The sequence below is a fragment of the Lycium barbarum genome, chromosome 8, assembly GCF_019175385.1.
Source record: "Lycium barbarum isolate Lr01 chromosome 8, ASM1917538v2, whole genome shotgun sequence".
Lineage (NCBI taxonomy): Eukaryota > Viridiplantae > Streptophyta > Magnoliopsida > Solanales > Solanaceae > Lycium > Lycium barbarum.
The window spans coordinates 114,745,650-114,762,779 of record NC_083344.1 but is presented as its reverse complement, the minus strand read 5'-3'; the positions used below and the strand labels follow the sequence as shown (position 1 = coordinate 114,762,779).

Sequence of the window (17,130 nt, the reverse complement as noted above, 5' to 3'; positions counted from 1 at the left end):
TGTATCATAGCATGAAAGTAATTATATAATACAGTTGCATGAAAACTTGTAGACATGTAGGATATTCATGAAACAATCATCCTTAGTCAAAAACCTGCATGCAAGAACCCATGGAATACAAGATATGGGTTTTCATAGATTACGGACGGATTCTCAATAATCATAAAGAAATATTAAGAACTCAATGATGGAATTATAACAATTCATACATAATATAATCATGGACATGGACCCAGGGTTATCATGAGCAACAACAACAACAACAAGCCCAGTATAATCCCACTATGTGGGGTCTCGGAAGGGTAGAGTGTACGCAGACCTAACCCCCACCTTGAAAGGTAGGGCGGCTATTTCCGAAAGACCCTCGGCTCAAGAGAGGGAAACAAAGAAAAACAAGACAAAGGTCAGATAGAACCAAGCATATCGAAAATAATACGATTATAAGGAATAACGAAAGCGGGAAAATCATGGTAGGACAGTCCAGAAAGAAAGGAGCATTAACTAATATAGATAAATAAGATAACCAAAGTATACCGGCTCAACAAATATAAGCAGCAATCAAATGCAGAAATCAAATGGTAATAAACAAATGAGCAAAACTACGACTACTATGGTGAAAAGATAAGCCACCTAGCCTTCTATCATAATCTTAGTCCTCCACAACCTCCTATCTAAGGTCATGTCCTCGGCGAGCTATAACTGTGCCATATCCTGTCTAATCACCTCTCCCCAATACTTCTTCGGCCTCCCTTTGTCCCTCCTGAAACCGTCCATAGCCAACCTCTCGCACCTACGCACTGGAGCATCTATGTCTCTCCTCTTCACATGCCCAAACCATCTCAGTCTCGCTTCCCGCATCTTGTCCTCCACCGATGCCACTCCCACCTTGTCTCAGATATCTTCATTCCTAATTTTATCCATCCTAGTGTGCCCACACATCCACCGTAGCATTCGCATTTCCGCGACTTTCATCTTCTGAACATGCAATTTCTTGACTGGCCAACACTCCGCCCCGTACAATAAAGTCGATCTAACCACCACTTTGTAGAACTTGCCTTTGAGTTTTGGTGGCACTTTCTTATCACACAACACTCCGGAGGCGAGCCTCCATTTCATCCACCCTGCACCAATACGATGTGAAACATCGTCGTCGATATCCCCATCTTCCTGTATAATAGACCCAAGATACTTGAAGCTTCTTTTCTTTTGAATGGCCTGGGTACCAAGCCTCACTTCCCCGTCAGCCTCACGCGGCAGGCCACTGAACCTGCACTCCAAGTATTCTGTCTTAGTCCTACTCAATTTAAATCCTTTAGACTCCAACGTCTGTCTCCAGTCCTCCAGCTTATCGTTAACTCCGTTGCGAGTCTCGTCAATCAGGACTATGTCATCCGCGAACAACACACACCAAGGCACCTCACCTTGTATTTGTCTCGTCAATTCATCCATCACCAGGGCGAATAGAAACGGGCTAAGAGCTGATCCCTGATGCAACCCCATCATAACAGGGAAGTGCTCCGAGTCTCCTCCTACTGTCCTTACCCTGGTCTTAGCCCCATCATACATGTCCTTAATCGCTCTAATGTACGCCACAGGTACACCTTTAGCCTCCAAGCATCTCCATAGGACCTCTCTTAGCACTTTGTCGTAGGCCTTTTCTAGGTCAATGAATATCATGTGCAAGTCCCTCTTTCGCTCCCAGGGTTATCATGAGCATGGTATTGAAACCCTAGTTTTAGTAGAGAATCATAATTTTATGGATTATGAGGCGTGGGGAAGAACAATGATGTTTGCACACGTAGATAGTAACTCTACATACCTTAACTTCCTGCTTTTGAGCATATCACAATGTCCTTCAATCCCTTCAACTTTGATCTATAACAATACAGGTCATAGGAACTCTATATTAGCAACAATATCCATGCTTTGTTCATCTAAGCATTTTATCAAACACTTGGTGGGCATGAAGCTCCACAACCCTCATTAATGGTATTTTCTTCACCAAATCCCCATTCTATTACTTCTAGCTAATTCTACAATCTCAATTAGATGTAATTAACATCATTCTTCATCACCCATATGAATACAACCATCCCAAGTCAACAATCCAACAACTCTAGCATAGTTCATATAATTTTCTTCATCAAACCCAATTATTATTCTCCCAAGAATTCATTAATTCACAACTATAAATGATTAGGGAGTAGAAACATTACATTTTATGAGTAGTCACCACGAAATCAACATCCCCAAGTTCGATTTTTAGCTTAGAATGATGGCAACAACTTGTACTACACTTTATCCTTCACGAGCCTCGGGATTCGGGGCCTTCAACTTGGTTGATTCTCTACTTTTTCTCTCTAACTCTCCCCCCCCCCCCCCCTCTCTCTCTCTCTCTCTAAAATCTTAAAATGTGATGAAATGTGGCTGCTAGGGTTAACATTTCTCTTAAATACCAAGGGGAAATGGGTTTGACCGAACTTGAAATCGGGTTGAGACCTTTCTGTCTTAAAACGTCCATATATCCCGATCCCGATGTCACCTGTGGGCCCACGACCTATGGTTGGAAAGGTATTTCAATTATCTACAACTTTCATTCTTTGGGTTTTCCCAAATTCCCAATTTATGATAGGGTTATGACCTCTCGAAGTTAGGTGACCCGAAACGTACTTATGGACCAAGATACGCCCCATGTTACGGTCCCGTAACACGAAGGACGGACCGTAACTTGGTGTCGTACCTTAGTGAAAATTTCCAGTGAGGTTCTAGAAATTTTTGGTGTATTACGGCTCACTGTTACGGCCCGTAACACGTGTTACGACCCTTAACGTCACCGTAACGCAGGCGAAATTTCCAGCGAATAGGCTTCAGTAAAATGGCCATAACTCTTTGCACAGATGTCCGTGTGACCCCCATAATATACCGTTGGAAAGCTATTTCAAAGGGCTACAACTTTTACCAAGGAAGTTTTCTCAAATTCCCAACTTATTTTCACGAATTTGACTGGAAGGCAGACGTATCGAAAACTTAGCCGATTCTATAGGATTTCAAGTGCCTTACTATTAGCCATATTGAGACGATCATATCTCCTTGCTCTGATCTCTGATTGGCTTGGTCCTTATATCGTTAGAAAGGTATTTATACATACTACAACTTCATTGAGGGTGCTTTCCCAAATTCCAAACCGATCAAGGAGTTATCGCTGCCCGAAGTAGGCCTATCAACCATTTTCGCAAAACGTTCAAACCTTCAGTGTTTCCACTAGAACTCAAATGATATGAGCTTAAACTCAGTTTCAAGATGCAGGGTGTTACACCTTTCCATTTACTCAAGTTCTTATTAGATGACTGACACATATCCCATTTGAAAATGAATGGTGTAAATTATATCAACTAAACTAATTAGAGTCTTAACCGTAACTAAAGTAATAAATATTTTCATATATTTCTCGCAAAAGAATTGGCAATCCGCGATTCTAGCAATTTAATTAGTGTAGGATGCAGTAATTAGTCTTTTATTAATAGCAGCATTCAGCAGAACCTAACCCCTCCAAAGTTTGAACTTTTATATTTAGAGTTTGCTTTCATCCACTATATATATATATATATATATATATATATATATATATATATATATATATATATATGTCTTTGATCTCTATCTTGTTATTTCATGCAAATAAATTTAGTAAACATTTCCTATTCGTTATGGCAGTAAAATTCTATTTTTGTTGGGATCGAAATATTCAGGGGCGTCATGCGGAAGTTTTCAATCACAAATCTTGAATGACGATAAATCAGAAGACAATAGAAAATATACTAAAAAGGCATAATATTTTAAGAGGGTTTGGTCAATTGACCTACATATCGAAAACTAATACTCCCTCCGCTTCAATTTATGTGAATCCATTTGACTAGACACGACATTTAAAAAAAAGTGAGGACTTTTGAAACTTGTGGTTCAAAATAAGTCTTGAATATTTGTGTTGCGGTAAATCATTTCATAAAGTGAATTTTTTTCCAAATTAGGAAAGAGGTCATTCATTTTGGTACGGACTAAAAAAGAAATAGGATCACATAAATTGAAACTAGGGAATATAAAGAAAGACATAAAACTGTGGAGAGAATAATCTCCCCATAAACAAGACTCTCTAAACGACTATGCTATTGTGTGTGTTCTATTGTATGAGAGAGATTCTTCAATATATAGAGGTCCAAAACCTTTTCCTCCAAAAAAAGGACTTGTCAATCATGAAAGAGAATTATATTTTCTTTCAGAAAAAGTAAAACAATGATGGTTATACTTTGACTTTCCTTGAAGAATAAGAAAATCAGTGGCAAACTGTAACAAATCTCCCCTTCTAGCCTGGATTTTCTTGACAAAACTTGATCCGTCTTCTTCACATCATCTTCATCACTACTGCTTGCTATGGTTAAAAGTAGGCATGAATTAAAAATTTGAGCCTTGCGCGTAAAAAGTTAGCACGGGTTAAAAATGGAGCCAATGCATTAAAAGTGAACATGCGTTAAAATTGGCCAAAGCATTTAAAGTAAACAGGGATTGAAAATTTGAGCTCATACGTTAAAAGTAAGTATGAGTTGAAAATTGGAGCTCATGCATTAAATTAAGCACGAGTTAAAAATTATTTTGTTTTAAAAATATGCAACAGCAGGATTGTTGAAAATATGATTGAAAATCTGTCCACATGTAGTATTCCAGTTTTTTTTTTGGGGACAAAAATCTTCATTATCATCAAATTGGCTGCATCTTGATATGAATCTGCCTTAAATCTGTCTTCAACCTCGTTGTACCGTTGCCTCTGATACCAGTTGTGGAATCGAAATAATCAGGGGCATCATGCAGAAGCTTTCAATCGCAAATCTTGAACGACGATAAATCAGAAGACAATGAAAAATATACTAAAAAGGCATAGCCTTTTAATAGGATTTGGTGAATTGACCTACATATCGAAAACTAATATAAAGAAAGACATAAAAGTGTGGATAGAGTAATCTCCCCATAAACAAGACTCTCTAAATGACTACATTGTGGATGCTATTGTGTATGTTCTATTGTATAAGAGGGATTCTTCAATATATAGAGGTCCAAAACCTTTTCCTCCAAGAAAAGGACTAGCCAAATATGGAAGAGAATTATATATCCTTTCAGAAAAAGTAAAGCAATTATGGTTATACTTTGACTTTCCTTCAAGAGAAAAGTAAAACTCAAATATGGTAAGAAAATCAGGCAAAACCCTAACAATTTTAAGTGGTAGTGATAGTTTCCAAAGTGTCTCTATTTGAGTCAGAGATGGACTCAGAATTTGAATTTTATGGATTCAATCTTTTAAGATTCTTATGTTGAACCCCTTGTATTTTAAAAGTTATGGGTTCATATCTACTATTTATTGCAATTTTAATAAATTCTTACACATAAATGTGAACTCTGTGTCGACCAGAACCAAAATGCCCCCAAAAAAACATTTTGAACCAAAATACCCCAACAAAAAAAATGTTACCAAAATACCTTTAGCGCAATAATTTACTGCGCTAGCAGTTAACGGGGACGGCTCCGTTAACTACTATAGCGCAGTACTTACTGCGCTATAGTGTCCCTCCTTTTTTTTTCGGCCCTTTTGGTTAACCCTTCTTCTATTACACTTTTTAACGTACTTTGACCATAGATTAATCATGCTTCGGGACCCCGAAACTTCAATATTTTATATAGAACCCTACTTACTTTTGTGCGATTAATAAGGTAGGATCAATACATCAAGGATACACAAAAGTTCGGATGGCCGTTTTAGTGGTTGAAAAGTGCTCGAACGCCATTTTCGTTTGAAGGCTCGGTGACATTAGCTTGAAGTTGTTTACGAATACTTAAACTTGTTCATTAATAATTAATCAAAAGTTAGTCAAAATGGCAGCATTCATACAATTTTTTTTAAATTAAATTGCATCATTCATAACCTTGAGTAGATGAAAATACTTAAACTTGTAATATTCTTCAAAATAACAGCATAATCATAAATTAAACTTAAAACTAAAATCACAACATTCTTAATCATCATCAGATTACAAGTCCTCAATATCGTCCTCAGAAAAATATTGGCGGTTTCTTAAGACACATCTTTTTTCAGTAGTAGTTAGTTCTCTACCGGTTGATGATGCTTGTTCTTCGGCCAACTTTAGCATGTAAAATCTACATCGTCTTTCCAGCATTCTGTTTTTTTTTTTTCTAATCCTTTGCACGGCAAGCTCGCAAGTTTCTAGACCTACTTGAGGCATGGTTAAGGAGTACCTTGTTGGGATTGGAGCGTTGAGATTTTCCAAGTCACGAACAACACGTTCTGATTCGGCACGCCGATGTGACCATTCTCAGCGTAAACCGCAATAATATTCCCACGGATCTGAATATTTCACACTGCAGAAATCATCATTACGCTCTATAAGAAGGTGGGGATTTAGCTCATTTAGTTTGAAATCACTGGTATCGCTCGAAAAACTGCTATGATTTGAACTCTCATCATCACTGCTATTTGGTTCTTTTGGAAGGAGTAAAGGACAAGATGAGTTTCTACTACCCGACATTGAATATGGTGTAGTCTAATAACAAAAGAAAGGGCTACTTATATAGTTGCAAACCCCCAAGTATCCTCGGGGGGAGGGGGGGGGGGGGGGGGGGGAGGGGGAGGGTCTTTATGACCCTACCTACTTACCTTATTGTAAGAAAAATATTAATCTTCATCGGACATTTCACAGTCTGAATCCCACTTGGATCTAAATCTTGTGCTACTATGTATACCATATTCTACCCTATGGTAATGTATTTGCATCCGATTGTTCTCTTCGCAAAAAAGATTAAGAGCCAAATTAAAATCTTGTGGAGTTCTGCGAGGCATTGACATAACAGTTTTTTTTGGGCGTTTAAGCCCTACTGACGCTAACTTGTGCTCCAATGGTGCAGCCTCCCTAACACGCCAATCTCACTCCTCTCTCATTTTATTATTGTATTCTCGATTGAGTCTGTCGTTAGGGTTATTTGAGTAATGAAAATCATCATCATCTAGTTCCCAGGTCCTACCCATTGCTTCAAAGATGTTTGATGGAGTGAACAATATAACACGATTAATATCTCTAAATTGGTCAAAAAATGACATAGTAACTCAATTTTGTGTGGAATGTTGTGTGGTTGGTAACAATTATTCGTCAAATTACGTTATATAAAGTTTGATTCGAATCATGACGTTTTTCTGTTTGACAGTTGAGGTGACAATATGATGCAGCGGTATAGCGCAGTAAAATACTGCATTATACTAGTATAACGCATTAAATTACTGCGTTATACTAGTATAACACATTAAATTACTGCGTTATACTGTGATAACGCGGTATTTTACTGCGTTGTAACAGAATAACGCGGTAATTTGCTGCGCTATTCTGCTAGGACATGACATAACGCAGTTATTTAATGCGTTATGCAGCACTTCGTACTTAATTTGATTTGACGTAACACTGCAAGACACTGTAATTGCATGCATGCGTTGGTTTTATATTCAAACTTCAAATCCTATTAATATCGAGTTCTTATAAGGCAAAAAGAGCATAAAAGTTGAAGTTTCATCTAGTTTTTGCATTTTGTATTCCTCCTAAATTATTCAAAATATGGCAAATGTTCCAAGAATTAGAGTTTCTTTATTCTGGGATGGACAAATTATATTCGAGGAAAATAATTTGCGCTATGAATCTTCCCCAAAATACCATGTTAATTTTCCACTTGACTTAAAATTCTCAAAACTACTCCAAGCCTTGTATAATAGACTACAAGTTAGTAGAAGCGATTTTGATCTAAATATAATTGGAAAATATCCAATGTCATTTACGTTGCCAGGTGTAACTAGTTACACTACTAAAAAATCTGTATTTTCCGACCAAAAAAAAGGGCCATTTCTGACCTCATGAGGTCGGTTTTGGGCGAAAACCGACCTCAAAATTAGGTCGGAAAAGAGTGGGTCGGAAATATTACCGACCTCACGAGGTCGCAAAAAACCGACCTCATGAGGTCGGTAATATTTTTTTAGTCGGATATTAATTATATGAAATACCGACCTCATGAGGTCGGTAGTTTACAATTCCCTGGAAACATTTGCAGAAAACCGACCTCATGAGGTCGGTAATTTGCAATTTCTGGAAATATTTTGTAGAAAACCGACCTCAAGAGGTCGGTAATTTGCAATTTCTGAAAATATTTTGCAAAAAACCGACCTCATGAGGTCGGTATTTTATGTGTCTGGCCCCAAAACCGACTTCATGAGGTCGGTACCTTGCAAGAAAAATGGCAGCACCTAGCTGTTTTTTCAGTTGCTCCCCTGTCAAGATGAAAATAATTTTACTTTCAACTAAAACCAGGTCAAATAGCTGCCAACAATACACCAAACTACTATAAATACATAAAACATTAAACTACTATTACAGAACATATACTACAACCACCAATACATCAAATTCAATTTGAAACTACTTCAAAGTTTAATAAAAACATCAATCAAACATTCACAAGAGACTTAAGCTACTTCAACCTTTGCAAACATCAAAACAACATTAAACTACTTCAATATTTGTAAACATCCACAAAACATTAAACTAGTCTACATTAAGTTAGTCTACAACATTAGACTACTTCACCCCTCGCAAACATCAAGATGGTTGACGCGAACATCCAAAGTCAAGTTCTGCTGCTCAGCTGCCTCAAGTTGCTGCTTTAGAACTACAACCTCATTTTTTGACTTTCCCAACCTACCAAATATTACAAAACGATGGGACTAATCAAGATTAAAAGAAAAGAAAAAATAGGCCTTATTCATTTTTGGCTCGACAGCCAAAATATCACACCAAACTCATTTTAACCAAAAATCTCATATCCGATCTGTAAAATCTCTTTATATGCTAAACAAGTGCCAAGAAGTACCTAAAGAAAATATACAAGATAACATACCTAAGTGGTTTCTTTTCAAGTTACCACTTCTTTTATTGGATAGCCAGATAAAAACAAAGAGTCATCAACATAAAAAGGGCCATTTGAATCAGCCATTAACCACCTGAAGAAAAAAAGTAGACTCAAGGGTCCACTTTTTTCCACCAGTGGAGGACAAAGAAGCCCCATTTTAGGCCATTATCATGTTATTGACCAAAAAGGTTCATACTAATGTTCGTGCAGCATGTTCAGCTTAATGTTCTTGCACTTCTTTATATATGGATGCAACATATTTACGTGGCGAAAGACTCGTATAAATTATAGCTTCATCTTTGAGCTAGCCCAAACTAAGGAACTCAAGTATAGAGATGTGTACCTGATATGTACTGCATCGATGTCTGCTGTTGTCGGGGTCCTTTTTCTTCATCTTACATTCGTGGCGAAAGGGTATTCTTATAATCATATTCAAGCAATTCCTGGCCTCCTATTATTGGTAATTTTCTTACTATTGACAAAAAATAAAATCGATATTTTTCTTTTTTGACTCAATGTATGAATAAGTAATCACAATTGTTTAACCGGTCTTCATTATGCTGCTGGTGTGCCCATTAAACATCATATACAAATCAAGCCGTTATCGATTCATTTGTGTGATAAGGAACATCATATTTTCACCTATGTATAAGGTCGTCATGTTAGACTTCTTCATGGCTGATCAACTTTGTAGCCAGGTAAACAAGAAATCAGTCAATTAAATAGTTGTAGCATTATATTCTTCAGTTCTGTAACAGATCAAACATTTGCTGATGCAAATTTTTGTTAATTATTAAACGTGTTCCAATGCTCAGAAACCTTGAATATGTTGCATGCTACTATATAACTGGAAGCTACAAAAATCATGATTATGGATACTGTATGAGGACAAAATATTATAGGGACCTTGCTTATGCAATTTCTTTCTTGCCATATTACTGGAGAGCTATGCAGGTTTTTAATAACTTCCCCTTTTCAACATTTTAACTTTGAACTTTTATATGACTTACATAAAAAAGTTGCATAGAAACTGAATCAGATATGGTATTTGCAGTGTGCACGAAGATGGTTCGACGAAGGACACAAAAGCCACCTAGTCAACCTAGGAAAGTATGTGTCTGCAATGTTGGCTGCTGGTGCCAAAGTTGCATATGAAAAAGAAAAGAATTTGGGATGGCTTTGCTTAGTTATAGTCATATCAAGTGCCACAACTTTGTATCAATTGTACTGGGATTTTGTTAAAGATTGGGGCTTACTCCAATGTCATTCCAAGAATCCATGGCTAAGGAATGAATTGATGCTTCGTCGAAAATTTATTTACTACTTCTCCATGGTATTAACTATTAATCATCCCTCAATGGAAAAAAAAAACATAATCAAAGAAAAACATAAACTATGTTGCTCGGACTTTCCTAAAATGTTGTTGCACCCATGTCTGATCCTCCAAAAATACACTACATTTGGTGAAAGCCAGATACTAAAGTTGCAAACTTCATTTAACATGGATACAGTTCACCTATCAGTATTTCAGCCATATACATAGTCATATTATACTGTCAAAAGAAATCTACCTTAAAATCCAACAGACGGATTGTCCAATTTCTAAAACTAAAGCCTCTCAAGCAAGGAGACCAAATAATTCACCTTTAGCAAACTCAACAAACTAAAAATTACCCAATATCTCACACCAAACATAATCATCAAGCAAAAATCAGCACCAAATACCAAATTAAAACAAAGACAACAATTTGGAGAATCAACAAGAAATTTGACAACCCAAAGAATTTCCCTTTGCCAAACTCAACAAACTAAAAATTACCCAATATCTCACAAACAAGAATAATCATTAAGGGCAAATCAACACAAATATACCAAATTAAAATAAAGGGAAAATTTTAGAGAATCAACAAGAAATACTTCAGCCATATATATACAGTTCCCATATCAACATTTCAGCCATATAAATGGTAAAATTAAACTGTCAAATGAGAATTATTTTAACTTAAATCCAACAGACAATAGTTCCAATTTCTAAAGCTTGGGAGACCAAAGTATTCACCTTTACCAAAGGATAAGTTAGGGCTTACCTAGAAGATGGAAGACGTGGGCGTGGGTAGGGACGGTGGCGGCGTGTGGTGACCGGAAGGAACGGCGGTGACGTCGCCGGAGTTTCTAGGGTTAGAGAGAGAGGGGGAGAGAGAAGTGAGAGGAGAGAGGCAGAAATGGGAACGAGTATAGGAACGGGTATAATGGGTCTTTATTTGACAGATTATACCGACCTCATGAGGTCGGTATAAGTAAAATATTTTATTTTTTAATTAAAATAATACCGACCTCGTGAGGTCGGTATTCTTTTAAATTAAATATATTTTTAATTTAAAAGAATACCGACCTCACGAGGTCGGTATTATTTTAAATAAAAAATAAAATATTTTACATTTATCATCAAATAAATTCCCGACCTAGTGAGGTCGGTATATTATTTTTTTAAATTTGGGTACAATATTACCGACCTCATGAGGTCGGTTTATTTTTAAAAAAATTAAAAAATACGTATTACGACTTTACCGACCTCAATTGAGGTCGGTAAAACCTATTTTTTTAGTAGTGTTATGGACAGTGGTACATTCAAGACGATGATTCTTTGACTGATTATTTGAAGGCGCCTTATGATTATAGGCAATGCATCACTTTAAACGTCCTTGAAATGTATATAGAGAAGGTGCCTATTAATCGACTTGAATTCATGGCTAGGGCTTCTCGGGAAGCCCGAAATAGACCTCGTCGGGAAGCCCCGTCTATAATTCAGGCCGAAGTCACTCAAGCGGAACCTACTTATCAACACAATTACCCTGACATGAGTACCTATAAAAACATTTTGACTAGCCAAATGCATCTGGATAGTTTAAGTGAGCAATTTGACGGGCAGTGGTAAATTTTCATTTTTTACAATATTATCATCATCATCATCATCATCATCATGGATCATATTGGACGGTCTCCTCAATCGGGATGGATAAATCAGGTTGGAACATCCTCAGCCTATCCAACAACTCAAAGTGATGGTCCTTCCTCAAGTTTCGATGCAGTTGATTACTATCGGTACGTCTATTTTTTTTAACATGAATAGTGTTATTTGATGTGTAGTAGTTAAAACACCCTAATTTCTTATGTAGGGAGAATGTGGTGGTTGATCCAAATTATAGGCAAAGGCCTACTATGAATGGTCCGGATTATCTGAATTATATAGTGACATCATTCAGCGATAGTGAGGAAATACCTAATGCGGAGGAAAGTGACGATGAGATTGAGGTTGGAACTAATCCTCAACATCAAGTAGAACTGTTGCAAGACATGATGAACAGTCCGGCACACGAGGAGGAACTGAGTTCATAGCAACCATTTGAACAACAAGAGTCAACTCCGGTTCAGTCGCAAAGCCAATTTCAACAGTAAGAGTCGACCCCGATTCAGTGGCATTCCGATGAGATCCCCTATCTTGATCATCTTCAAGATCGCCCGGATGCTTTTGTCTTTACTAGGGATGATGATCATATTCGGCGAAGTTTGTGAAAAGAGCCAGTGGATCTTTTAAAACAAAAGGCTCATATTGAAAAAGGGATGATTTTCAGCTCGGAAAAATCATTGCAAAGGGCTGTTAAGATTTATTGCATCCAGGGGATGAGGGAGTTTAAAGTTGACGATTCTACACGAAAACTTTGGCGATTGGTCTGCAAGCGAAAATATCAAGGCTGCGAATGGATGCTCCGTGGTAAGGAAACTGCTGAAAAGATGTGGACTATTTCAAAGTTCTACACAAAGCACACTTGTGATATGGGTGACCTCCCAGATGATCATTGCAATCTAGATACTAATTTGATTGCACGTGTATTAGTTGGCGACATTAAAGAAAACCCAAGGTATCCCCTTCGCCTAAGTTTATTTTATTTTTGGTGTTAATATAATGTTCCTCGTTGTCATATGCTGATATTTCAACTTTTTCAGGTTCCCTATTAAAGATTGTATTAGAGCCGTCCTGAAAGTATATAGCAAAACTGTTACTAGGAGGAAGGCGTATCTTGGGCGTATGCGCGCACATAAGATAGACTTCGGCAATTGGGAGGGCTTTTTCAAGACGTTGCCGAGATACATGTACAACACTTCAATCATGGTACTGTTGTTGAATGGAAGCTCAAATCGAAGCTTGGTGTGCCCGGTAATATTTTTGATTTTGTGTTTTGGGCCTTCAAACCATGCATTAATGGTTTTGCTCATTGTCGGCCTGTAATATCAATAGATGGAACACATGTGTACGGGAAGTATGACATAAAGCTGCTAATAGAAGTTGGAATGGATGCAAATGGAGCTATATTCCCTCTAGCTTTTGCAATTGCAGCTAATGAGAGCATTAGTACGTGGGGTATGTTGTTAGACTACTTAAGGCAACACGTTATTAAGGATTGCATGGGAATATGTGTGATATCAGACATACATGCTGGCATATTGCACAATATGTTCAATTTGCAGGGGTGGCAGCCACCCTTTGCCTACCATCGTTATTGTTTAAGGCATTTGAAGGCAAACTTCCAAAAGGCATATCGAATCCCAGCACTTTGCAATTGGATGTGAGCGGATGCAACAGAGTATCAAGAGAAGAAGTTTAACCTGCAGATGGACATTATTAGGCAGGCGAATGAGGAAGCCTTCCAATGGTTAATTGCAATTGATAAGGACAAATGGACATTACACCAGGATGAAGGTAGGCGATGGGGTATGCTGACAGGAAACAATTCTGAATCATTCAATGACTTGTTGGAATCTACACGGGGACTACCCGTCACCGCAATGGTGAGAATGACATTTAAGCAGGTTGTGGAGTGGTTCGTCAGTAGATCAAAAGAGGCCAAAGCACATGCAACAGCAGGTCAAAGATGGATGCCAAAACCATCAAAACTGTTCGATTACCCCAAATATAAGGCTAAGAAACATGACCGGATGGAGTACAACTCTGCAGAGTGCATTTTTGAACTCACAACAAGTGTGCACCAAGGTAAAGGAGGTAACGTCCACACAATTTGTGAGATTCCAAGAACATGCACATGCGGCAAATGGCAATCATATCACATGCCATGTTCTCTTGCCTTCAAGTGTTTTATCGCAATGGGAAAAAATGCCTCCTCGTACATGGCTGAGGAATATACAGTTGAAGATTATGCAGGAACGTATGCTGGAAGGTTCTACCCACTTGGTAGTGAGAGTTATTGGCCAATGGATCCATTTTCAATGGTTGCAAATAAAACATTTATCCGTAAATTCAGAATGAATGCATACTCGCGTATTCATAATGAAATGGATGTTCCACTGGGGAGATACACTCGAAAATGCTCATTTTGCAATTGTGTTGGTCATGATAAGCGCAAGTGTCCCTTACAGCATGGTGGTCAAACTACATCTCGCGGTGGAAGTACCTCTCGTGGTGGAGGAAACTTTCGTGGTGGAAGTATCTCTAATGGTGGTGGCACATCTCGTGGTGGTGGCGGAAGATCAACTCAAGGGCATCAATTGATGAATGTTTTTTAAGTTTTTTTCTTACTTTAATGATTGTATTTCAAAAAGTTTGGGTTTCTTATTAATGAACAAGTTTAAGTATTTTCATCTACTCAAGGTTATGAATGATGCAATTTAATTAAGTTTTTTTTTGTATGAATGCTGTCATTTTGACTAACTTTTGATTAATTATTAATGAACATGTTTAAGTATTCGTAAAGAACTTCAAGCTAATGTCACCGAGCCTTCAAAAGAAAATGGCGTTCGAGCACTTTTCAACCACTAAAATGGCCATCCGAACTTTTGTGTATCCTTGATGTATTGATCTTACCTTATTAATCGCACAAAAATAAGTAGGGTTCTATCTAAAATATTGAAGTTTCGGGGTCCCGAAGCATGATTAATCTATGGTCAAAGTACGTTAAAAAGTGTAATGGAAGAAGGGTTAACCAAAAGGGCTGAAAAAAAGGAGGGACACTATAGCGCAATAAATTACTGCGCTATAGTAGTTAACAGAGCTTTCCCCGTTAACTGCTTTAGCGCAATAAATTACTGCGCTAAAGGTGTTTTGGTAACCATTTTTTTTGTTGGGGTATTTTGGTTCAAAATGTTTTTTTTGGGGATATTTTGGTTCCGGACTCTCGAAAGTTGGGGGTTCAATACTACATACACCCCTGATTTGAGTTAGATGCGTATTCAAGATTTGAATTTCATGGACTCAACCTTTTAAGATTCTTAGGTTGAACCCGTTGTATTTTAAAAATTATAGATTCATGTCTACTATATATTGCAATTTTAATAAATTCTTACACATAAATTTTTATCCGTATCAAAAGTTAGGTGTTCAATTGAAACCCCAACTACAATACCACTTAAGCCCCGGATTTGGTGATTTCCAAAAAGATACATTTTGAGAATGTTTTGGGCGGAAAAAAAAAACTAAACTACCGAATGTGACATCTATCGAAATTAATAACCAATTTGTTAAATATCTAATAAGAGAAGTTCTTTTAATTTATTAGCGTGAAAGTTGAAACCATCCTAGTTCAATGATACATAAATAAAAAAGTCGATGAAAACCAAGTTTAAATATATAAGTTAAAAAAAAAAAAATCGAAGGGTTAAATGCTAGATATAACAAATGAATCAGTTTGTGACTTAAAATAATCAACCTTATCTAGTCTAGCGTAACTAAGGGCTCGTTTGGTTAGAAAATAAGTTATTCCGGGATTAGTTATCTCGGGATTGTTATTCCACCTTCAATGTGGGATAAAATAACATTATAATCCCGAGATTAGTTATCTCGGGATTTTATTGCGACCAAACCTGGGATAAGGCAACACTAAATTTGTATCTCAGGACTATTTTTGCTTATCCATCGTACCAAACGAGCCCTAAGAGAATTATTCAAGTACGTAAAAGAAGCACTTGTCGATGGAAAATACTTATCCCCACGATGCACGCACCTATTCCAGATAATTTTTTCTTTACCTGAGTATAGTTTTAATGTAAGCAACGAGTGCGAATTAAATTATATCTTAGACGATATTGAAGAGCTTACAAACTCGCTGATAAGGGATTAAAGTTGTATAAGTAGGGATTTAAAATTCACCCAACAAGCATTAGTGTAATGCATTAAAATCTCTTTTGATTCTTGTGATTTAAACTTGTCATATAGAATATTTAAATTATCAAATTACTAAATATATAAAACATATTTTTTTTAGAACAGATCAAAAAGAAAAATAAAACACTTAAATTGGATAAAAGAAATACAATGCGTTTAAATCAGCATGCATGATTTTCGCAGTTAAAGCATTCTATGCCGTACATATCAGAAACTGACACAGTAACCTCGTTCCTCACGAGTTAAGCTTCCTATAACACAATTTTTGATTTCCGAATTTCACTTTTTATTTTGTATTTGATTCTAAAGTATCTACATATGATTCAGTTTTAGATCAAAATTGTTATTTGTGAAGGCTTTATCCGCTTTTCGGAGAGTCTCTCCCATTGGTTATCGCGGAGTAGCCGAAGAGAAAAGGCTTATGTTTGGTACCAAAAAGAAAAAATGAGAAGACTTTTGTACGAGTAGATGACAAATTTTCAAAACTAGTGTTTAGTCGTGCCTATATTGCAGAATCCTCTCAAATCACGAGTCAAAGGTTGTCCCTTGACTCTCTTTAACAAGTTCTCAAAGCAATATATGAACCCTCTAAAATCACGAGTCAAAGGTCGTCCCTCGACTCTCTTTAGCAAGTTCTCAAAGAAATATATGAACCGTTCCCCTGAGGTACGGTTGACCCTAAATTCTGCATTTTATTAAATGAGTTTGTATACGGGTAAAACCGAGGATACAGTCATGCTCGGTTTCCCATTGTCATGGTTATATCCGGGCAGGATGCAATCGACTTATCGAGGATAAGGCTCCAGGCTCGATCTAGAACGAGGCGTTGAAGCAGAGGCGGTTAACCACTATAGGGAGGAGACCAGAATACCCGCCCTCAAATCGGATATTTCGGCATCAATCTCGGCAACAGCTGTCACCAGATTTCTTTTCCTTACTTAGAATTGTAC

General features: G+C 37.2%; 1 protein-coding gene across 1 annotated transcript; it reads left to right on the top strand.

Annotated features, from left to right (window-relative positions):
- Positions 1-9,104: 9,104 nt before the first annotated feature.
- LOC132608175 (phosphate transporter PHO1 homolog 1-like) lies at positions 9,105-10,549 on the top strand. The gene is made up of 4 exons (XM_060322246.1): positions 9,105-9,465; positions 9,554-9,704; positions 9,808-9,960; positions 10,061-10,549. The coding sequence occupies exons 1-4, from the start codon at positions 9,218-9,220 to the stop codon at positions 10,547-10,549; spliced, it is 1,041 nt and encodes a 346-aa protein (XP_060178229.1). The 5' UTR covers positions 9,105-9,217.
- Positions 10,550-17,130: the final 6,581 nt, after the last annotated feature.